Consider the following 24,803-nt stretch of genomic DNA (forward strand, 5'->3'; position numbering starts at 1 on the left):
CTATTATTTCTTTTCAGATTGGTTGTTCATGCAGTCATATTTTCTTTAAATATGGTTGCCCAAGGCTCTGAATTTCTTAAATTTCATTCACAACTAATGAGTTAACAAACAGACATGATTTGCAAAGTAAAGATCCTGTACTCAGAGCGGTCTTCTCTGGGAGAGCTTTCATATCTCAGTGCACTCCAGCTGGTGCAGTATCAGCCAAGAAAGAGGCATGGTTTGAAGTGTACATAGTGTAAAGAACTGGAACATTTTTAAATTAAAAAGAACTTCACCTAAGGTTGAAAACAAGTAAAGAATCCCCTTTCCTTTAACCTATAACTAAAGTGTGAGAGCAGTGAACAGCTGGGTTCTTGCAAGAAACAGCATTTATTAGTGGGCAGCAGCATAGTCTGCCAGCTGAAATCTCAGAGTGGCACTGTGGTGCACTCCCAAATCTAGCACACAGAATTAATTGAGCCTTAAGGTGGCCAAGCCATGGGATGCTGTGGGATGCCTACATCTAGAAGAAAAGGTTAAATGCATGGAGCACGCATATGCAGTTTTAAAGTCCAGCTGTTGGCCACTGTACCTATCTAAACATGGAATATTACAAAGAAATAGTAAAAGATCCAAAATATTTCCAAACAGCATAACAGAATCACAAAAGGCATGTACCAGTTAACAGAGGCATTGACACCTCACCTGTTTGCCTCTCACTCTAACTTGTCCATGTATTTTACCTTTGTTTGAACTAGGTTGCATAGAATGCATGAAGCCAAAGACTCAAGCTACTGTATAGGTCAGTTTCCCTGGTGTGGCAAGAATTTGAGTTGAAGGCAGCTTCATAGGATTGTGAAAAAAAACAATGGAAAGTGAATTCACTATTGAACTTTCACTTGCAGGAAGTTGAAAGAGAAATTTCATTCAGAACAGAATGTGGACTTTATTATTCATACTACAAACAGATGATCCAGGCTGCTTCCATCCAGCAAGGTATTGTAAACTGTAAAGTAAGTTTTACTTCACGTTGCCAGCTGCCTGTTTTTAATATTTTTTTCAAATACATTTGAGAACAAGGAACAGTGTAACTGTGAAAGATGGTGTAGCAATTGTACCGGCAACAGATTTATTCTGCTCACCTGTTAGGGAGCCAGTAAATTATGAAGATAATCAATGATACACTGGTTTCTATGCCACGCCTTCCCATTCTGATGAAGGCAGTCACTCTGAGGCACAACTTTCCTATCTGTTAAGTTTTTAGCCTTGCTAGTTCATTCAGTATATTACTTTCATTTTTATTCTTCTCTTGTTCAATTTGACTTAGGAGCTTTCTGGGAAGGGGCAATTTTTTTTGCTGTAAGCCTGGACAGTAAGTGGCACAATGAGCAACTTCCATGAAAATCATACACAATGATGAGGGTTTCTGTGACAGCCTCATGTTTTCTAGATACTTAACTGTTGCTTCCTAGCAGTTTTGCTTATACTACACGTTTGTCAATATTAACATCACCTGTGTTCAAATTACTGACAAGATCCAGTATGTACCACAGATTCTATGCTAGAAATATAAGTGTAAAAATAAATGTTTCATACATTACTAAATATCTAGTACTTGAATTAGTACTCTGAGCCACATACGAAGCAGGGAAACTGAAGACCTCAGAAGGTCGCGTTGATTCAGAGGTAATGTGATCTGAATCCTTGTCTCAAAGTTTGCAGGTTTTGATGAGAGATCCTAAAATACCTTTGAAAAAGTTATTCACTGTTCAAATGAAGCTGAAGGGGGAAAATGACAATCTCCTATTTCAATTTCTCTTTATCGTTAAGGTTTACATGGTTTAGTATATGACAATAAAACTGAATCTGTGAGGACAATTAACATACTTGAAAGAATGAATGTTTACCAGGAGGTGTTTCTCAGCATTCTGTATAGGATTCTTCCAATTCAGGTAGGCATTTATTTATGGCTTTAGATTGTAAGTGCATTATGAAGATTGCCCAGTGAATCATAGCTCTCCTTTTAGTTATTTTCTAATTAGAAATATTCCTAATACCTTTTTAATTTATAAAAGCAAAATGTAATTTGTATTGAATGTAACACCCCCCCATGAGTGTTTTATGTCAACATCAATATTCTTGTGTTTTACAGCAATACCTAGAGCCCATATATTTTTATATCTACACTTTGTTTGGACTTCAGGCAGTTTATGTCATTGCTCTGTATGTAACAAGCTGGCTTCTTAGTGGAACATGGCTTTCAGGGTTGTTGGCAGCTTGCTGGTATATTACAAACAGGTAAGTGAGATTAAACATTCAATCTTTCTAAAACTGTACCTCCTGTCAAAGGTAAGGCGTAAAACCTTCAAATACATGATTAATTGTATGTATTAAAAAAAATGAAACTATAAGGCCTTTCTCCATATTAGTCAGAAAATGGAAAAAAAAAAGTTTAAATAATATGAAAGAAGCAGAAAAGACTCAGAAATTAGCTGACATTGCAGACTGGGATTTTAAAATTTCAAGAAATTTTGAGTAGAAAATTTTGGCTTAAAATGGTCTCTGAAAGTGGACTGCATCTTTCAGGTGTGCCTGGATCTCCAGGTGGTGTACTGTGTCATCTCCAGCCTAGGATCCCTTAGATTTTAAAGCCACCTGCATACGTGCCCTTTATGTGTCTCCTCACTGCCCCACACCCAGGCTCCAGGGATTCCTTCAACAGCCTAAGATCATCAAATGTTCAGCTTCTCTCTTCCCTTATTCCTGTAGATATCTCCTGCACTGAGACTCAGAGAAAAAAGGTGGTAATGGAGCTGTTCAAATACTTTGTCACTTGAAGAATTCTCAATTTGGAGAGAAAAATTAAAGAACTGATTTTAGGCCAGCAGTAGGCTTGGCATGAAGCTAAGACTGGTGACATAGGCTGTTATCTGTAACTTAATAAAAGTACAGTGTCAGTACTATCCCAAGTGTATGATGTATTAATCAGCAGCTGTAAAGAAGTTTATCTGCAAGGATGTCCACTGCAGAATAATTAGAATTGTATAGTGGTAAAACGTTTCTTTCTCCTAAGATGAAAGTAATTAAAAAAATACACGCAGTGTGCAGTAGTTCATGTTTATTTCATGAGGTCATCTTTTCCATTTATAGAATATTTGAAACAAATTTGTTTTGTCTGTCATTCTAATAGTTCCTGAACAATGGAAGCTTGTTATCCTTTATGCAAATAGAATGAGTACATTAGATTGGTTTGGATAAAGGCTTCCTGTCCAGATGGAGTATGTCTATTGTAGCTCTGATGTAGAATTTTTTTTCATTCAGCTAAGCATGTCTCAGAGGTGTTGCTTACTTTTCTTTTTAGCAAACATTTTCTCTATATGAGAAAAAAAGGAGTTATTTTTTCATTTTAACTTTTCATTCAGTCCTTGTAAATGCCTGCTCTTTGAGGAACTCTTAGTAACTTCTGTCACATATTTTTTATATTAGAACATTGAAAAAAATGAGCAGAAGTTCCTAACCAGTTCAGCCAGAACACAGGCCAATGCACTGTGATCACCATGAAGAAACTGTTACCTATTTGTTCTTATATGTTCTTTTTGCAAGCCAAAAAAGGAAGTAAAATCACCTGCGGCATGAAAACTCCCATGTGCAGGATTTTGGGAGTGATTTTATTCTGGGGTTTGTTTGTTCATTTTTAAGTTAACCAAGCTGTGTTCATAAGATTTAATCCATACTATAAGTTTTCTAACAACAAGTGAAGCTAAAGCACAACATTGGACATACTGAGACAATGGATGACTTGCAAAACTTTCATAATGATGGTTTTTTCAAAGCCAGGCATGTTGAAGGAACTAGGCTGTAGAGCCTCATTTTTATCAGTAAGTAGTTAAAATACCACAATCATGCCTGTCATTGCAACCTCTGTCACCAAGTTGGTGTTTTACTTGTTTTAAATTTATGAAACTCCATTTGTTTTGTACAGAGTAGATACTACAAGAGTAGAATTCACCATCCCTTTAAGAGAAAACTGGGCACTACCATTCTTTGCTGTTCAGATAGCAGCCATCACATATCTGCTCAGAACTCATTTACAGCCTGTTCAAGAAGTGAGTATATCTATGGCATGGTAAAATTAGTATCAGAAAACTGTCTATAAAACTTAGGACAAAGTACTTATTAAGCACTTATAGCAGTAGATCTATAAAGACACAAATTACACTGTTGAAAACGTTCATCAGATGAGCCTTCTGTTAATTTAAATGTAGCTGAACTACAAAGGAATTCATTTTCTCAGCATGGAAAAGGAAGGTAAGCTCTAAAGAGTCCTAGTATTTTAGTCCAAAACAGTAGTTTGCAAATACAGGAGGCTGTCCTGATCTGCAAGAATAAAGGCAAATTGGTGATACAGTTTCTTTGACAAATGGTTCTTAAATCATTGCTCCTCAGTTTGTTCAAATAACTGCTATTTACAGCATAGTAAAACTTATATTGCATGTTAATCTATGAGCTGAAACTATTTTGTATCTCACCATTTTCTTGCAAGTGGCATTACAATGGTAAAATACAGACATAAAGACAAGAATGTGTAACTAAATAAATGTCCATTATCCTCCACGTACTTATTGCAGTTAGACTTTAATTCATGTTTTTAAAATGGATTTAAAATAAAGGAAGGATAAGGTGGGCTTTGGTTGTTTTTGATGGATGAGGGGGTTGTGTTATTTGTTTGGGGTTGGTTTTTTGGTTGTTGCATTTTAATGAAGGAAACTATCTAGGTTAAATTAGATTTCTTTCCCTCCTAGAGATTGACACTTACAGCTGTATTCATAGCAACGTTTCTCTTTAGCCTGACTTGGCAATTTAATCAGTTTATGATGCTGATACAAGCATTGGCATTATTCATACTGGACTGCTTTGACATGCTTCCCAGAGCAAAGGTAAGGAAGTAGGTTTGGAAGTAATCAAACTTTTTTGTTTTCTATCATAAAGCTTAACAGTTTTGGAGGTATTTTACTAACCAGTGGCCTGGATGCCCAAAGTAATACAGATTAGATACTGTGTTGCTTTGTGCTTTAAGTAATCACAGGTTTTTTAAAAAAGTACATTTCTGCAAGTGTAAAAATGAATAATCAAAACAACACCATTTCTGATTTTTTTTTTATATAATTAATTCCTATTGTTTAGTTTTTGTCTAGTTTTGTTTAGGCACAGCTGCTTATTGACACTATTTAGGGACTGCTTTTAAAAGTCATCATAACAATTGATCTAACACCACAGGTTAAGCATGTCCTCTGGAAACAGCCAGAAAAAAAAATGCACAGGAAATCTTTGCCTAATCTGAAGTCATAACAACGTACAAATTTTGCCTCTAGTATTGTGCATTCTTGTTTGTAAGTTAGATGTAAGCACAGCACCATAGAGGGAAGATGGACCAAATTGCATTTATCTTTCATACATTGAAATTCACCACAAAATAACAACATTGTTGCTGCTATGTTGCTGAATTGAATGATCTGAAAGTAAAACAAGTGTTACTGACAATATAATGGGTCATTTACAGTCAATCTTAGGAAACAGAAATACACTATAGAAGATCTCAGCATTGTCTGAATTTAGTGTCAGTGCAAAATTCTACTGAGATGATTTCAGCCCTTATAAAAGACAACAATAGTTGAAAAAAAAATTCTGACTTTGCTCGAGGAAAGTTACAGTAGTGTGAAGATTAATTTATCTTCATTTCATTTTAAATTTGAAGCAGACTTAAATATTAGTGGTTGTATTAACTGCAAATGAGTGTGGTGGCAGTGTATCAAAATAAGTGTGGTATATCTAAGAGTTTCTGAACTCTTCATTATATCTGCAGATGTAAGCTGAAGTGAGCAATTGGTGTGACTAATAGCTACCTTAAAAGTTGGCAAATTACCAGCTTTGTCCCAAATTCTACTAAAATGCACTTACTGCACCACTCTTACTCTACATTAATTTTACAAGAAAATCATTAGCTAAAACTGTTGGTGTTTATTTGATCATTTGGTGCTGACTTGAACACAGGACTAAACTTAAGATCTTTGTGTCAGGTAAAATTTGTGTTTGGCTACCTGTGTATCAGAGAATAAGCTATTTTTTAGTGTTTACATTTAGTTGAACATTTGTAATAGTTCAGCATAGCAAAAAAAGGAACATACTAAACTATTACAAAAGTTAATCTGCTGAACTGCACTGAACCATAACTTCTTAGTAATAAAGACATTATAGAGGCTACAGAAACACTTATTTGTCTAGTTCAGGATATAAATATAGAAAATATATAGTAATGGCTCTAACTGTAATGATTTAGTGCAAGATGATACTTTTTTTTTTTTTAAAATAATTCATGTTGAAATGAATTATAAAACATGCAAAAAACCAGTTGTGATTGTAAAGTTTTGTAGACATAAAAATCTCATTTTTGTTACAGGTTACATGGCTCTATATAATTCAGATTTCTGGATTAATGCTAGTCTGTGTCCTACAGTTCTTTAATTCTATGATTCTGGGATCATTAATTATAAGTTTTAATGCTTCTGTCTTGATAGCAAGAACAATCCAGGTAGGTACTGGAATATTTTTGTGGTACTAAATAAAGAGTGTGATATATAGAGATAAATGAGTAATTTATATGCATTATAATCTGAAATTACTAATACTAATTAGAGAAAGTACTATAGTGTAAAGCAGTAAAAACATTGCTTGAACAAATAATTAATTCAATTACACTAACTACAGCACCAAGCACACCAGACACCATCATTCTGTGGTTGCTGTTAACATTTATGATTGGGCAAGCTGCAATTTGGATCCTGCAAAAAAAAATTGCATAAACAGACCTTACCCCTGTGTCAGCAGGACTCGTCTTGGATTTATGGATGTGCCTCCAACAAAAAATGCTGTGAGAACTAGGCACTTGTCAAATTCCATTTACTAAAATCTGTTGTTTATTTCAAAGATCAGGATTTTTATTTTCCTGTATTTACAGTTCTTTTTTTCTGATACTGGCATTGACCACAGCCTCTAACCACTATATATGAACTTAAGGGGACATTCTTGCTCTCTGTCAGTCATGACCTGTTGGTTTTTAAAGTTATAGACAATGTCTAGCTGTAACTATTCCAAGTTGCCTGTCAGCAGCCAAAGAACTATTCTTGTATCTGAAGCTTTGAACTGAAAAATTGCTCAAAAACCTACCAACTGACAGCTAGAGCCAGAAGATGCTATTGCCACATTGAGGTGCAAGGTGTAATGAATTTATATTTCCAAAGACACACAGTATTACTGAAATCAGGGGAATCTTGGAACACAACCACTGTTTCACTGGGTGCCAGCAGTTGTATAAATACAATGGGGCCACCTCTAAAGAAGGCTGTTTGGCTATTTACAAAACTCTGCTAGGTCAGTACACTGGGGAGTTTTTATTATATTGTCCCCTCAGTCTTGTGGAAGAAGAGTGTCTTTGTTCTGGATACTTGGTTAGGTACATATTTTTGCTTACATGAACCTAATATAAATTTGATCCTGATCAGGCCTAGCAGATAATTGATTTCTAATAGTCTGTGTTGCTTTTATTGCAAATGCATGCAAACATACTCAAGTACTGAAATACTAGTATTTTCTTTCTAGAAAAACCTAAAGAAGGGTGTCTTGCTTAGTCGGCTTGTGAAGCTTATCCTCCATGTACTGTTAGTTTTGTGCTTGACTCTTCTAATAAATAAATTCATCAAGGTAAGGAAATTATTTTTAATATAGAAACTTATTATGTTAAAAGGTATTACACTAAAATCTAATAATCTACAGTAATATTAAATAAAAATAGCAATGAGACTTCACTGTGTTTTAGAAATGATTGTTTTACTAAACTTTTTGATATAAATTTTAAACCATTCTTAAAATGTTATAAATTAACAGAAATTGTACATATTCATAACTTCAGGCTCACCTGTAATTTTATAACAAGTGTAGATTTAGAGTGCATTCTGATACTGCTTTATTTTTGCATTTGCAGTTTTTCATTGAATTAACTTTTCAATGAACGCAGTTAAAAATTAATACTTGTTATAAAAATGTCGTAGACCGTCACACTTTTGGTTGCTTCCAGTGCACAGAGATAACAGCAGGCATTAGAGACATTAACATGTTTTCTACTTCTGAGTTTTAGTCTCTTTAAGGGATCTGTATCATTAGATTAAAATTTAGTACATGTGGAAATTAGAAGTATCATAGTAAGGTAAAAGTCATTGAAATAAAAAAATACAGCTAAAACCAGCTTGTCTTGGGTAATCTTTATCTGTAAGTAAGAAACTAAGCCTAACAGATATTCTAAAAAGTAACCTGCTGTTTGGACCCCAAGACCATAATTACAAGCTGAATGCTTATTTGATTGCAGAGCACCCTGTCTCAGTAAGCCTCTGTTGCTTCACAGTTTCATGGAAATGAGGAAAAAAAAATGTTTACTGTGTGAAGCTTAGTTTTATTGGTGCTTAAAATATAGTTTCCTTTCTTTTTGTTCTTTTTTAGAAAATTCTTCACCTTGAGTCAGATGAACATATATTCAAATTCGTGAAAGCAAAATTTGGATTTGGGGCAACCAGGTATGGTTTAGCTGCCATTTTACTCTTTTGCATGACTTCATTAAATGAAGCCTGCAGGTTGTTCTCATTTAAAATCTTGGTGATAAATCATGTATTTACCCCATGTTTGTCATACATTTGCCTTCATAATAATCTGCACAGCTGTGGCTCTGTAATCACTTGGGAGAAAAGAGAACATGTCCATTTTGACATGGAGTTATGAAATACATGATGACATGGTGATGTTTGTTTGTTCTTAGGGATTTTGATGCTAACCTGTATCTTTGCGAAGAAGCTTTTGGGTTACTGCCATTAAATACTTTTTCCAGACTCTCAGATACCTTACTCTTCCATGTCTACCTATTCGTGCTCTCCCTTATGACAGTAGCAGCTGTAATTGTTGCCTTTCGGAACCTCAGGTAAAATGTTTTTAAAATAATTCACATTTTTTTCAACTGCCATTCTTCAACAGGCTAAGGAGCTGACATCTGTGTACAGCAGCATACAGTAATACTTCCCACAGGTGCTAAGGAAACAGCAGGACATAAACTGGAGCTTTCAGGCAAAATAAGTTAACTTCCTATTAAAGCTAAAAACGTAAAAGATGTAACAAGACTAAACTAAAAAAAAAAAACACCATTCTTCCCCAGATTCCTTCAAGCTTTTCTTTTTGCTGTTGAAATTTTGCAGTATGTAGGGTTGTTTGGTTGGGTTTTTTTGGAAGGAGAGGAAGCAGGGGAAGGATGTCTTTGTAGAAAATAATGTTGGTTTCTTTAGTTCATCACATTTTCTCTGTGCAAAGCACTTCCAAACATTTCTCTGGTGAGACCCTTAAAATGTCCAGAAATGAGCTAGGATAGTCTGTGCTGAACTTCCTGTGACCTCTGTGAAGAAGCAGGAGTGGTCTGTAGACTGTAGAAGCAGTCTTTTCTGTAAACCTACTTCCAGTCTATGGCTTTAGTAGCATCCAGATACAGCAGCACAGCCCCAGGAAACACAGTTAGGATTTCACTCTCATCAAAAGGCCTGTGAGAGTAGCTGCTTCAAGCAATAAGCCAAGCATGCCTTTCTGTAAACAATGTATCTCATTCTAAAAGAGGTTGTTTGAAGCCATTGCATTTCCAGAAAACCAGACATGAAAATAAACACCTGATGCTGCATCAAGTTGCTGCTGTTAGGCTCAATCCTATCATAATTACAATAGAAGATCGTGGACTGATAGCAGTATTGCTGTTTAGCCTCAGAAGGATTAAATGCTTTTTAAAATGCAGACAACTATATGAAATGTGTTACAGAACTTAATACAACACTTTTTATTTCTTCTGTTTAGTGGTTCAAATCAAGTCCTGTTCATGGAAAAAATGGAAGAATGTGCAGTGACATTGAAACCTGAAGCTGCTTACAACTTAATCCACACTGTTCTTTTTGGATGTCTGGCATTAAGCACAATGAGGTATATTTTTTTAAAATTCTACTAAAGGCTTTTTTAGACAATGTTTTGGTAAGAGTGTAAAACATGCTGACCACAAACTAATAGGACCGTCAACTTTCTTTCTCTCCCTGATGTGTTTCTGCTTTTATACTGAGGCATTTCCCAAAATCCTGCAAAAAAGAATGGAAGTTTGTGAGCAGAAATGTTCTCAAGAGCACCTAGTGAAGTGCAAAGTTAGTTTTTTACTTGGTTATTTCAGAGTCCTGGAAGTCCAAGAACACTCTGTTCACAATTTCTCTAACTTAACTGCTCTCATCAACGTGCCTTAGCAGAGCTCCAGATGATCAGCAAGAGTTTGTCTGTATTCTTCCAGAATGAAGTACCTCTGGACATCCCACATGTGTGTATTTGCATCTTTTGGCCTGTGCAGTACAGAAGTCTGGAAGCTTACCCTGAAGTGTGTCCATCTCTACACGCCACGGAGGGTTAGCACTATACTTGGAGCATTTCATGATGTTTGGGTTTGCTCCATATCTAAACGGAATCAAGACTCAGGATTATAAGACGTCTGAAATGAATATTGTAGTCCTCTTAAACTGAATATCTCTGAAGTACATTTGTGTAAATTCACTAAATGTGTTTTCTAGTGGTTTCTGTATGAAGCAATTCTATTTGAATACACTAGATGGCAATATAGATGTGGCTGTGAAAAACAACCACCCTTTTACTAAAAAAATCTTAAATCGCCATATTAAGAGATCACCAGCAATCAGAAAACACCTTTATAGTCTATGATATTGAATGATACAGTGTTTTCTGCTCAAGTGTATAGATATAAATCCATCATTTGTGATGTGCCTGTAATGAGGGGTGTATTTGAAAACAAAATTAGAATACAGTCTTAATTCAAACTCTGTAAATTCCACCACATGATAAATATGTCAGGTACCAATACTTTACATATTAAAACTACCCAAGTAAATGTATCATCATAATAACCAATATTTTTTTTTAATTTCTCTTAGATGCTTGTGATTAAGTATTCTATACCAATAATTACCTTACTATACATTTCATATAAGGTAAGGAATTTTTTTTCCCTCAAAGTTTTGGCATTTTGTAGCTGCATGGAATATTCCTTTATTTTATAAGTAATTACATTCAAGATTTGTAGCTGAAAGTTAAAAATTGGGATGGACTACCTGAAGTGCAAGTACCTTTACGTGTATGAAATTGTGTGTGAAGGAATATGTTGGGCTCATTTGATCCAAAGCAGTTGCTCATAGATAAAATGTTTGGCTGGTTGTATGTGTAGGTTACCAGGTGTTATTTGAATTTTATGGAGATGTAAGTTGTCTCTTTTGGTTTTAAGTAAATTGCAGATAAGGTGTAGATTGTTAAATTATGCAATGATTAATTGTAGGAGGAGGAATATTCGTAACATTCTATACTGCTGTGCTTCATCTTCTATGTTTTACAGTACAAAATTGTTAAACTAGTTAAGTACTTACTGTTTTGCCAGTGATCAGGCCCAACAAAAATGACGGCACCAGCAGGAAGATGAACCAATACACAGACTGTATTGTAGACAAGAAGGACATTCCATGAATGATTGCTGGGGGTACAAACAGATCAACAGCTGGTACATAATTGACACCACCCCCAACGATCCCACAAAGGACATAACTCGGCCCACAACAGGTGGAACAAACAGAGACCTGCGGTTGCCCACAGCTGGCATGGGAAACAGCCAGAGCAGCAAGCTGAACACATCAGAGAAAGGTGCCCACGTGGTGACTCTCACCCGATCAGCCCACGTTCACAAAGGTCTAAACAGACCAGGGCCCAGCTCCAGGGAGAGTCAGGAGGTCTGCCCTGAACCAGGACGCTCTGTGGAGTGCACTCCACAGACAGACACTCCTGACTCCCTGCCAGTGGTCCCAGCTTTTATCCCCCAGCAGACCCCTGACCTTTGTCAGCTCCCTGCGGGACCCCTGGGGCTCATTTCCCTTCTGGCTCTCCCTGCAGGGCCGGCCGCACCCTGGGGGGAAGCTCTAAGGCAAACTCACCCCTCTGGATGAAGGGCTGTGGGAATCACCCATATGTCAACCTTAATTTGGGGCTTGGGGTTCAGACCCCAGCATTTCACTTACATTACCTTCAGTCTTTCTGAGAAACACAGAGTGTTATGGTCAAACATTTAAATGTAGATACATTAAATGTTTAAAGTAATAACATGTACAAGATTATTAGTCTGTCATAGCAGAGAGATTTAGAACATTAATTTAATGGACATACCATTCTTTCAATCTGCATTTACAAAGACAAAAAATTCAGGTGCCACTTCGATGGAGAAGTTATTTCTGCAATATCTATTGTGAGATGAAGATATTTCTGTTAAATAATTACCCTCAGACAAACTCAAGGTGAATTTCATTACAAAAGTGAAAAGGCAGTAGTAAAGCATACCAGTTAAAGCTGCTAGTAGAGTTCACTCTGGAAGCCTATTCTCCACTTCAAAACAGCAAAACAAAAAGAGAAGACTAACAGTTAGTTTGGCAGTTACATGTAGTTACATTGATTTATTCCACCCAAACTGACTTGCTATTCTGCTAGAGGACTTTTTAGGAATTTTTTTCCATTGGTATGGTGGTTAGAGAAATGATTTACTGTTTTTATCAGCTCTGAAAATGATAGAAATAATGCCATTTCTTTTGACATGGGTGATACCAAGATCATGACATTCTAATATAGTCTAATGTGACAGATAACTAGGAATAATTTTCCTCCCACTCTTCATGAGCGGATATGAAGTTCCTAAATCCTGTCAGATTAAATTCTGAAGTCAGCAGAAGTCACTGATTTTTATAGGCTTTAGATCAGTCATTAGTTGTGCTCAGTCTGCCTGAAAAGCATTATTTCTGTTTCTTCTATATGTAGGAAATAATTTTTACTGACCTGAAAAATACAGTTTTTTAAACTGCTCAGTGGGTATCAAGAGATACATCAGCCCTCAATTTATTTGTCTTAAGTGAGTTCTGGAGTTCACCTACCAGAGGATTGGATATCTTTGTGTGTGTGTGTGTCTTTTCTGCACACTGTAGGAGTTAAGTGTGCCTTCAGGAAAGGAGACTACCTGACAGACATTTAAAACCTGTCACCAGATTCCCTGGAAACAGTCAGAATAACAAGTCTTGCAGAGGGAGGTCCAGAAAGTATCGGTTGCTTCTGTGAGAATGTATTTGTATATTGTCTCTCTAAAACCTTTAGAAGCAAACTGACAGTGCAGGTACATTCCTATAACAGAGAACTAGTCAATCTTTCTGGTTTCCAGGTAAGAAGTTGTGTTCATGCACTGTGACTGCTCAGACTGAGTGAGCAGTTTGCATATTCACCACAAAATTAAGTGGTCATCACGGCTAGTTTTCTTGAACTATTACTAGGGCAAATGTGTATTCTGTTACCTGCCAGGGTTAGCTTTTTCAGAAGAACTATTCTTTACTGCCATTTCTCAAAATAGGAGTTTTATGGGATTATTAACCTAATCCTGAGTAAGCTGATGAAAGCCTCTTTTGAGGGATGTAGTTCCTATAGTCCAAAATACATCACTTGAGTAGTAATTCACTGAGATACAGATGTAGCTACAATGCTATCATTCCGATTTCAGGTACAGCATGTTTTGAGACCTATAAGACACCCCTATTTCTATTTACACAGGTTTTCCTCATCAGTATAGCACAAACATATTTTAGATAAAGTGAAAGTAGGAGTATTTCCATGCATACTTTAGCTGTGCTGCAGATAACACAGCACCTGTATCATGCAGTACTAAATATTATTTATGTGTCGCTTCATCCTCTACAGGTAGTTTTCAGCTGTATCTGTGTCCATTGCATTTACCTTCTCAGCAGAGTGTTCTATATCAGCAGAGTGATATATAGCAGAGTATATATCCTCAATATATAGCTATGGGGATAGGAACTATTAATATATCAAAGTACACTGAAAACCTAAAGTACACCAGACATACAGTAAGACACCTAAGCATTGGTGTACTGGATGAAATCCAAAATCCATGATCATGAGCAGGACTGATATGTGAAAGAGAAAGCTGAAATCTTTCTACAATACAGAGAGCTGGGGTGGTGTTTTCACTCACAGAAGATTTAATTTTACTCCTGAAAGTTAAAAATTGTCTTGGATCCACCAAGGAGCTGAGATGACAGAACAAATAACAACTTTAGCACCTGAAACTCATAATAGCTCAGTTTCTTTTTATAGTAATGTTACCAAGTTCAGAGTTTATTATTTCATTTATTGTTGTAAATCATAGGTCTTTGTGATATTTTTCAATGAGTAATTACATACCTTAGGAAAAATATTGCCCATTATCACTTAGGAGTATGCCACCTTTCTGTTATTTTGGCTTTCTTTTTGGTTTTGATGTGAGTCAGCAATAACGTGTTATGTCACCTTGTCCTATGCAAGTGTTTAAACCTTTGGGAAATTACAAGCCCTTAAGATTTTTCCAGTCTAGAACAAAAACCCTGTGTTGCTAATTCAAGCCACTTGACAACAGGCTCCTTTTCCTAAAGACTTTGACCCCAGAGACAACCATGTTACAAGTTGGAAACCTCTTTTACATAGTGCTATCACTCGTTACTCTGAGCAGTTTGTTACATTCCTTATATACTCCATCTGTTCTTTTTATCCATTCATTGTGTCATGGTGCACTTTTTCTCAATCTGGCAAGTACTTGATTTACAAGTCCCATGTTCTTGTATGCTTTTCTTTGTTATTTTTACTTTATTGTACTTGCAACTTCTAAAGTTTTTCAGTTTTCTCTTGGCTTGACTAGGTAAATGTTGTGTTACCTGAAAATTTTGCTACCTCAGAATTCTCTACTTTTAAATTCAGTAATAACAAGCCACAGTACAAAAATTTTTGTCCAGTGAAAACTATTTGTCCTCACTTAGAAGTTGCAGTACTATGATATTGTGACTTGAAAAACCTATCTAGATTAGTTAATGCCATATAACAGTGCCAGCATTCAGTGGGTAGCACAGTGTCACTAGATCCTCAGTGGACTGCAGGGCAGACTTGCAGCATGATCTAGAAGCAGAGCAGAAGCAGAGCACATTTCCTTCTGTCTCCACCATGAAGGACTCTGAGTTCTCAAAATATTTAGCTCTCCAGGGTAGTTTAGTAATGAAAAGAGGAAAATTTGATTCATTATGAGACCCTACAGTCTCATTTCACAACTGCTGAATTTATTTACTAAACTCTTAAGAGATCAATCCAAAGAACAGAAATATGTCTGTTATAATACTACTGTACTTTGCAAAACAGTAAAGTTGTGATACTGCCATATCTTTTAGATGTTTCCCAATCTAGCAACCAGTATTACTTTAACAAATATATCAAGTAAACAATTAAACCACTAAGTGTTTAATTGGCCCAATTATATCTCCTGCTCCCCAGTCCTCCTACATAATTACAGTTGTAGTGGAAGAGTGAATATTTTTGCTAAGTAGCTCAGCAGCTTCACGTTCAAATTCTTTGTGAACTCTTGGATGAATAATATCTAAATTGGATGATTTATGGCTGTTGAGATTTTGAAGAGGGTTTTCTTACGCTTTTTCCTATGACATTTCACTTTGCAAGCCAGAAATCCTCATTATCTAAAGCAAGCAGGTTTGGAATAGGTTTCACCGTGAGGGCCTCTGTAGTAGAGACTGATGCAAAGCAGTCAGTCATTGGCATTGTCATTAGCTCTCCTAATTGCTCCCTTTGGCCCTTGAGTATTTACTAGCTTAAACAACAAGAAAGCCCTAAAAAAAAAATAAATCTTTGCTCTGTTTGCTTTGGGGGGGATAGATAAGCTTTTCAAAATCAACTTCAATCCCTGTTTCTTTCCTCCAGATTTGTATTCTTTGTCATCAGTAGATTTGGAAATGTTTTCCCCCCAACATTCTATTGGATGCTGCCATTCAGACATACTTTTTTTTTTTTCCTTCAGTGGTTCTCTTTTAGTTAAAACTTCTGCCATTAATGGCATCCACAGGATATCTAGTGCATTTAACTTCTGATACAGATTTCCTAGCTTTTTTAATTTAATTGTAAGTTGCCTTTCCAAACTTAATGCCTGGGGCCTTTCCTTCTCCTGTAATCATAGGCATTACTTACTGGCTTGGTTGTTACATTCTGAACTGTCACATGATGCCTCTTTATGTTCTTGTTTTCTTAAAGCTCAGTCTGTCAATAAGTTAAAAGATTAACATTGATCCTGTAGTTCAGGGAACTGAAATGGTTCACATGTAAAGTAGATACAACACACAACAGTCACATATGGTGGCAACTTTTAGTTTCCCATCAATTTTAAGATGCAAAGTGATCTTAACTATTAGAGTTCTGGAAACCTCCAGTGAGATGTGCATCTGAGAAAAGCTGTTCTTCTCGGGCTCTCCACAGTAGGTAGTTCTGTTCCTTCTGGTCATCTGGCAGGAGCTGCAGGTCTCAGACCCTGAAACTGTGTATCCACACTGCATTGACAGCCACCTGTCCCTCATAAAGAGGGCCTGTGTCTTGCAGCTCATCCATGAGCTGGACAACCTTGGTTACCAGCTAAGAGGAAATGCTGTGTTTCAACGTCCAGAACTTGTTTTGGTCATTCTGTCTTCAGTTTGTTTATTTTGTTTTCATTATAGTTCTGTCCAGGAATAATGGATGAACTGTCAGAGCTGAGAGAATTCTATGACCCAGACACTGTGGAGCTGATGAACTGGATTAAGTAAGAGGATTTTTTTTCTCTATTTATGTTAAATGCTATTTGTGTAGATATAATGTTCTTAGTTATAGTGTCCTCCTTATTTGTCACAGCTCATCAGTGAACTCTGGTGACCCATGGAGGGAGATAAGGATGAATGGGCTATCAAGAGGTTAGCATATTAATGGCTGTGGAGAACAGTTCTATGCAGAGTCCCCCACACTGCTCTGCTCTGGTTCAGTATCATGGTGCTGTATTAAATGCATGTCAGGGAACCAGTTGACTCCATTTCCTCCCATGAGTACACATAGTTTTCCCAGCTGAAAGAGGTAAATTTGGTGTCCAACTTCTTCCATCATGTTATAGCTACCTCTTCATAGTAATAGACCTTTGCAGTTAAATAATTTTAACTTTCTTTCTTCCCCCCAACCTGCTGTCCTTCCCTTTTTGATTTTATAATTTTAAAAGTTTGGATGTACACTTGTAGGGCTGGAAAATCTGTACTCTACAGTCTGTTTCTTGAACTTTGAAATAATCTAAATTGTTTATACTACTTAAAATGAATCCAAATTAGTTCTGAACTGTAAACAAAATGTTTGTAATTGAACTTGAACTTGGCACAGCTAAGCATGTGGGCAAAGTCTCTTTCAGGAGTAGGTGTTAGTCATTCCAGCCCCACCTCATCACTTCTGCTTCCTCACAGAACATAGGAGGGCATTTTTTAGGTGGAAGCAGTTGGAACACTGCATGTAGAAGATTCTGAGAAAAAGGGCTGGGTAGGATGTTCTCTGGAGGACTGTGAATTTCAGGGATATGTTCCTTAATAACATAGAATAACCACTAAAAACTTCCCATTTAAGCTCTGAACAGAGGTATTCCTGGGACTTGTATTTATTTGGAACTCTGACAAAGATTTTAACTTAGTTTTTTAAAAATCAGTTTCTTGTTCTGGAGGAGAACATTCTGAAAGTACATCTGAATTTACTACCATTAACGTTGAGCTATTTGAAGTATTTCCTTGGAGCCCTGTATTGTGTTTTAATATGCAGTGAACTTCAGTGAAACCAGTTACCCAGCCTATTCTACCTGTAGCAACATATTTACACTCTATAATGCTGTATTTCTTTCATTTATAAACTAGAAGGAGTAATTTAGAAGTAAAATATATTACAAGGCTTCATTGAGTTATTTGGAAGGCAGGCCGTGGGTTTTTCCATCACTGAGAATCTGTGCAGCCATATTGACACATCCTTCTGACTGATGTTTACCAGCCAGTCCCATTTAGCACTACCATTTTATTAAAAGATGGTGAATATCTGATGGTGCAGGCCTCCAGTGTACGATATATAGTTTATATATAGATTTATACTTAAAATGTGCATGTGGAGTTATTCCCAGCCATGAACTGGATTTGACTGGATCCGCTGAGAATCATTTTTCAATGTTCTTAGTGCTGAGAATGCTCAACTCGTGCTTGTCCTCTTTTCATTTGAAGTCATGACAGACAATTACAGAGGGAAATTTTCTACTTAGAATTTATTGTGTTTAGAAATATTACTCCTGTAAAGAAGGTTTAATTATCTATGCTTTAAATAGAAGTCAACAAAATTTATGGTAGGTTTCTCAAAGTGGAACAGATTTTCTCAAGTTTTGATGTGTAAGAAAAATAATTTACTATACTAACACTTGATAGTTCTGCTGTAGTTAATGATCTGTCAAGGCTGGTGTCAGGAAGTATTCATTCTTTATTAAAACTCAGTATGAGAAGCACTAATTTGTCACATACAGCAGTGAATTAGAATAACTCATCTGTCTTGTGATCTCTCCACAACAAGAAAACCCTTCTATCTGCTTAGATCTAAATTCATATTAACGTGTCCAAATGTACAGTCTGAATAATAGCCAACTATTTGTCTGTCCACTGTGAAGTGTCTGCGGATGTATTTTTTACTCTTCCCCTTCCTAAAATCCCCATAGTGTTTTCAGGAAGATGTCCTGGTCTATATCCTTGCAGTGTAGTTATTGGGTAGTGTTGGGCTGCACCTACTGCAAAGCAGAGCTCAGTTTCCTGGTGGTCTTGCCTATCCCAGTGTCTTGCTTTTTCCTACCCACCACCTCATTTTCTTAGCCTTTTTTTAAAAAAAAAAAACCAAAAACAAAACAACCAAGTCAAAAAGGTCCTACCAGTGACCCAGGGATAGTTCACAGCTGTGTTCCCAGATGGGAGGTATATTAAAATTCTTAGTTTTGGTCTTTCTCCCTAAGACAACAGGAACAACATGCTCATTTGTGAGATGGGGAAGAATATCTGTAGAATGAGCAAATCAATAGCGTGAACTTCCCTACTCTGTTTACTTCTGGTAAGTGTTTAAGAAGCAATGTCTTCTGCCTTTAAAGGGGAAACCTGTCTAGAATTGTGGAATATTTCATAAGCAGTTTCCAAAAATCGTAGAAGAAAAATTCTTAGAAATCTCAGACAACAGCCAAAACAGGAGAAAAGTTAATGGAGATTGAGATTGGGCAGAGCATGGTTGTGTGTCAGCTGAATTTGAATCACGTGTGGGGGACAAGCAGGCAAATTTTTACAGCAGTGAAAACCCCACAAATTTCCAAAAAGTCCCTAAGCTTACAACAATGGGATACCCATGTTTCCATGGTGGTTCTTTCACTTAGCAATTTATATGAATGGCTAATTTTACTTTCAAGCCAGCTGTAAATTTTGACTCTTCACTCTTACTTGCATGGCTGATTTTTAAGGTTAATCACACTGAAATCAACACATTCCAGACTTTAAAGGCAATATTACACTTTTTATTATTATTCTTAAATCTTGGGCTTATCCTTTGTCATTGACTGATTTGCCAGTAAAATTCAGGCATGAGGTTGGTAGTGCCTGAGAACTAGGTTTATACCAGCAGTGTAGGTGCACTTCTTTATGTGAACAAAGTATGCATGCATAAAATGGAGGCTCAGACTAACAAAAATGCATCTTGCTCTTTCTTTGTGGCTGACATTTTCCATTTTTGCAATTTTCAGTCTTTCCAAACCAGAGGGAAAAAAAAGAACTATGACAGTTTGACTGAATATACTTTACTGCCTATCATTTGCAGCTAAATCTGTAACGTTTTCATACAGCATTCTGCAAATAAAAAGACTTTCATTTAAAGGGGAAAAAGCCCCAAACCACTAATGTGGCATATTTGAGAAGCCCTTTTCAGAATCTCCCTTTCTCAGCCCCTTTTGCTTTGTAGATTCATATCACACCCATGTGCCTAGTAAAGCAATCATCTGAGATTTGTCAGATTTTATGGCTTTGAAAGCTAACAGGAGAGTTCAGCTGTGTATGACTTTTAATAAATAGCCATTTTATTTCTAATGACGTAGCCTTTAATTGCAACATTGGCCATTTCTGTAAGACTTCCTTAAAACCAACTCACAATAAATCTTTAGGAGCTTAAGAGGAAGAATTGCTACCACTTCTAGAGTCTAGTCAAGTAGTTCCTGTAAAACCCTTTTATTTTTGATGAGTTATTCTTCAGTATTTATGTAATTCTCTAAATTCTCAAGTGTAGGTAAAGAAAAGCTTCATACAATGTATTATAGTGCTTAGTTTACCCATTAGTTCAGCTGTAATTAACTTGTTGAAAGCTTAGTACTTCAAAAATAAATGAGATTATTTGTTCAAAATGCCATCAGGTCTGCTTGGAATGACATTTAAATTATGTAATGTAAATCAGTTTGACCTGTAAGTCCTTGTCATTATTTAGTGACATTTCGTACAGAATAAATTGTTTGCAGGTTGGGCAGTGTGGTAGGGAGCTTGGCAGAAAGCTATAAAAACAAATTATCCTTTCATTTTATACATCGTTTGCTCGGGCATTTGTAAAAACTGCTTCGGTTTCCTACAACAGAGGAGTGTCCCTCAGCGGTTTGAAGCCCTTGGGCTGCCGTGCCCAGGGCCGCAGCAGCTCAGCTGGTGTCTGGCTCGGGAGGGGGGTGTTGGGGAAAGGCTCTTGCGTCCTGCTGTGCCCAAAGGGAACCGGCCTGCTGCCGCCGCTCCCTCTGCTGGCTGCTTCAGAAGGTAAACGCTCAGTAGCAGCCACCAGCTGAAGGTTTCTCCAGCTGTAAGGAAGGAGGGCAGACATGGCACGAAGCTCCGTGAAAGCCACTGCCAGGTTTGTGTGCTTGGCACTGCCAGGGAAGCGAGGGAAAAGCCTATCTTCAGCAACCTCAGGTGGTCTGGGAACCATCTGAGCTGGGCCCAGGAAAATATGGACTGTGATATGTCTTGAGGTGTGTACTTCTCTAGGACTTCAAACACGTAAATCTGGGTTTCAGGGAAACCTCTGCCTTCACCTGGAGTTTTGGACCCCATCCAGGACCAGAGCACACAAGCCACTTTTTTGACAAGCGAATGAGGGTGACTAGATTGCTTTTAAGGTGCAGGTAAAGGAGGAGGTGCTGGCAAAACTCTTAATACCTGACAAATAAGGAATGCACTCAGCTGTATTTCACCCCCTCTGAGCAAGAGTGAATGTTTTTACAGAGGGGAGGAATCAAACCCTGCATCTTCTGCATTTTTAACAAGCGTTTTTACCAGGAGGTGATGGGAAAGGGGCACTATAACCATTTCCTCTAGCTTTCTTTTGTAAGAAAAGAGTTTCTTTAGAATTATTTTTTTATTTGTTTTCATTTTTTGTGTTTTTGCCTTTGGTATTTGTTGGTTTTGGTCGTTTTTTTTTTTCCCAAGAAAATTTGATTTTGCCTGTTTGCGTTATATTGCTCTTTAGGAGTCAGAGGTGCAGGATTGCCTTGATAAGGCCAAGCCAGCAGATAAGCAGTGCAGAGCAGTACAAAATTTGAACTCATTTCGAGCAAAATGACTTCTTTGTCACACTAGAAGTTTCCCAGCTCAGACATAAACTCAGGAACCTGTTGAAGACGCTTTGAGAATCATCATTTTCCTTTAAGTTTGTAAGCTCTATCAGGTCCCTCCCTCTGTGACTCCAGCCCATGTTCTTTTCAGCTGAGCCTCGAGAACTGTGCCTGCCTGCAGATCCAGGGGCGAGTCCGAGCCAACAGCCTGGCAGGGCAGTTACATTTCCAGAATATGAAATTCTAAGGCTGATTCACTTTTAGTGAAACATTTACTTGTGGCTTTGAATATTTTAAGTAAAATAGAAATTTTTCCAAGAGATGAAATATTTTCAGACTTCGAAATGAAATTGGTTTTATAAACTTCTGAAAAGCTAGTCTATCAGTAAAGTTAAGCTGCTCTATTAAAAAGACTATCTCTGGCCTTCCTATATGAGGTAAATGTACCAGCACAAGAATTTTTAGAAAGGATTTTTAATTATTAATTCATTTGCTAAGCATAATCTCTTGAAAGGTGGTAGTAAAATTTAATACTTGTCTCCTAACCTTTTCAAGCCGATCATGGAGCTTAAAGAAGACTGAATATGTAGATGCAGTTTCAAAAGCTCCCTAAAGTGCACCCCAAATTGTCACTGTTTCTTGGCTGCTATAGGTCCATATATGTGGATGTTAGGCAACTATTCCCATTCCTTTCTAATTTCATTTTACTGCAGTTGAGGTATGCTTCTCTCTGTTGTTTTAGTTTCCATAGGATTTGTTATGGATATAAGCCTACTGAGTGTTAGAAAACACTTAAGCATACTATGACCATTTTTAATTAGCCTAGTTATAGTACTGTCTGTTGCCTGGCATTTTTTTGTCTTTTTCCTATGCCCTTCTGTTGTGTCTTTACATATATTTTAGATTGTAAACTTCTTGGAGGGGAAGGTGAGCAAAAAACCATTTTTTCATTAGGGATATTTAAATAATCCTGAGATACCAAGACTGTTATTTAGGTAACAATTCTAGATATTGGCTTTGAATTTCAGATGAGGTCACAGTACAGATAACTGACAGCATTTCTATCTGTCATCTTCTGCACCTCCCCAGCCCCTCTTTTTACCACTAGGGTGCCTTTTTTCATATTTTCTCTCCCACCGTTGTGAGAAAACGTGAATTAATGTCTCACATAACAAAGTTTTCATTCCATGTGGATGGTGAGTTCCAGGACAGTAGCAAGAACTTTCAGCATTCAGATTAAATAATCCATTTTATATAGAATACCCGATATATCAGAAACAAATCTAAATCACAGTACGTTTCTTGGACTATTAAAATAATTAGGATATAGAAATTTGCAAATATTCAGCGGCTTATATGAACCCAAGAAATACATGGGATATAGAAGTAGGTAGAAATTTTCAGGATTGTTTTCCCTAAATTTCCTTATAGTGCATAGCAAAGTTTTTATTTGCAGTTAGTATTATTGTGATTTGTCCACTTCATATTTGAAGAAAACACAGTTGCTTGAACACTTTGCTCTCTGAATAGAGAAGAGGCAGAAAAAATACTTTTTCAGTCTTTTTTTTCCTTCTGATCTGTAACAAGCAATGCAAAAATGCCCCTGCAGAGACTTCCTCAGACTTATCAACCTTTGTTTAGGTCAAACACTCCAAACACAGCAGTGTTTGCTGGGAGCATGCAGCTATTAGCAGGAGTCAAACTGTGCACTGGACGGACCTTAACTAATCATCCCCATTACGAGGATAAGAACCTGAGAGAGCGCACGAAACAGGTAAGAGTGCTGTGATGGTTTAAGCTCATTCTCATCCCTGTCAGCAGCTCCATCCCAGGAAACAAGGCAGCCTCTAATGGCACGTTGCACAGGACCTCACGTGCTTTCCTTGTCCAACTAACTTATCTTCAGATACAGCTCCAGAAGTTAACTTCTGTGAAACCTGTAGTACTCTGGCATCTGCTAACTCACTGCTGGCAGCTGAGTGACTGCACAGAAGTACTGCAGCTCGTTCTGAGTGAACTGCTTTGGGTGCTGTTGGTATTAACAGATCCTGTGCCCAGTTGGGCTGTTACACCCCCATGGAGTATTTCCTGATTTGCCCGGTACTCCCTTCAGTTCCCAGACTCATACATAACATTTTACATAGAAACCACCTTGGGATACTCCACACAAAGCTGGGGTGATTGTTTTAAACTATCTTTTTCTACAGTGCAGACATTCTAAAAGTTTTAGAGGCATCTACCAAGGCCCTTCTGCAGACAGCAGCACCATTCAGTGGTTTTGTTAGCAGCAGCAGGGCTACTGTGCATCATTGTAGCCATAACATAGAAACCCTTAAGTGGCTCCTGAATAAAGCTGTTGTTGTTGTGGGTTGTTGGTTTTGTTTTTTTTTTTTTTAAATTATATAATTCATTTAATGGATTATCAATTTCAGTTCTTTCTCTGGTTCAAAATAACGAAGTCATGAAAGAGCAAACAGAAATAGCAGTAAGGTGTCTTACAGCTTATTTTTCTTCTTTTATAGATTTATCAGATCTATGCTAAGAGATCTCCTGAAGATGTTTACAGGATACTGCAGTCCTTTGGCACAGACTATGTGATCCTGGAGGACAGCATTTGTTACGAAAGAAGGCACAGTAGAGGCTGTCGGCTACGTGACTTACTTGATGTAGCTAATGGCCATGTAAGTACTGCCTACAAGATACAGAAAGAAAATACAGTTTGCTTAACTTCTTTTTGCAATACAATTGCAATTGTACCTTGGGTTATGTCCACTGCATCGTGAGCCTGGGAGGTAACATCTCATGGAGCCATTAGAGGTACTCAGAATCGGCAGATGGAACACGGCTTGCTTTGAATGGTCTTGATAACAAAAGGGGGAGGAGTTCAGCCTTGGCAAGGTAAGTCATCACTTTCTGATGAGCATCAGGTTAACAGGACACCCATTCAGAGTGTACATCACTTCATAGCTTCAGTTCCATCAGGACCTGTGGATGGTTTTACTGCTCTCTTGTGTCAGGGGGTTGTTGAAACATTTTTGGGGCTAACACAGAACCACAGGAGACTGCCTAACCCAAAGCACATAGCTACCTCTGAGAAACCAGCTTCATCAGTAATAGAGATGATAGAATCATAGAATCATAGGGG

The 24,803-nt window shown here is 37.2% G+C and overlaps 1 protein-coding gene across 1 annotated transcript; it reads left to right on the forward strand.

Moving 5' to 3' along the window:
- Positions 1–858: 858 nt before the first annotated feature.
- Positions 859–24,339, forward strand: DPY19L3 (dpy-19-like 3 (C. elegans); the record flags this gene model as incomplete). The annotated part of the gene is made up of 15 exons (XM_008947411.1): positions 859–978; positions 1,813–1,934; positions 2,135–2,280; positions 3,965–4,088; positions 4,785–4,919; positions 6,440–6,571; positions 7,639–7,740; positions 8,533–8,606; positions 8,846–9,004; positions 9,916–10,038; positions 10,391–10,502; positions 11,043–11,099; positions 16,725–16,807; positions 23,300–23,432; positions 24,181–24,339. Coding segments are annotated over 15 exons (1,781 nt in total), but the record flags the coding sequence as incomplete, so codon positions are not given.
- Between the last annotated feature and the right edge of the window lie 464 nt (positions 24,340–24,803).

This window comes from Merops nubicus, unplaced genomic scaffold (assembly GCF_000691845.1).
Source record: "Merops nubicus isolate BGI_N331 unplaced genomic scaffold, ASM69184v1 scaffold32489, whole genome shotgun sequence".
NCBI lineage: Eukaryota > Metazoa > Chordata > Aves > Coraciiformes > Meropidae > Merops > Merops nubicus.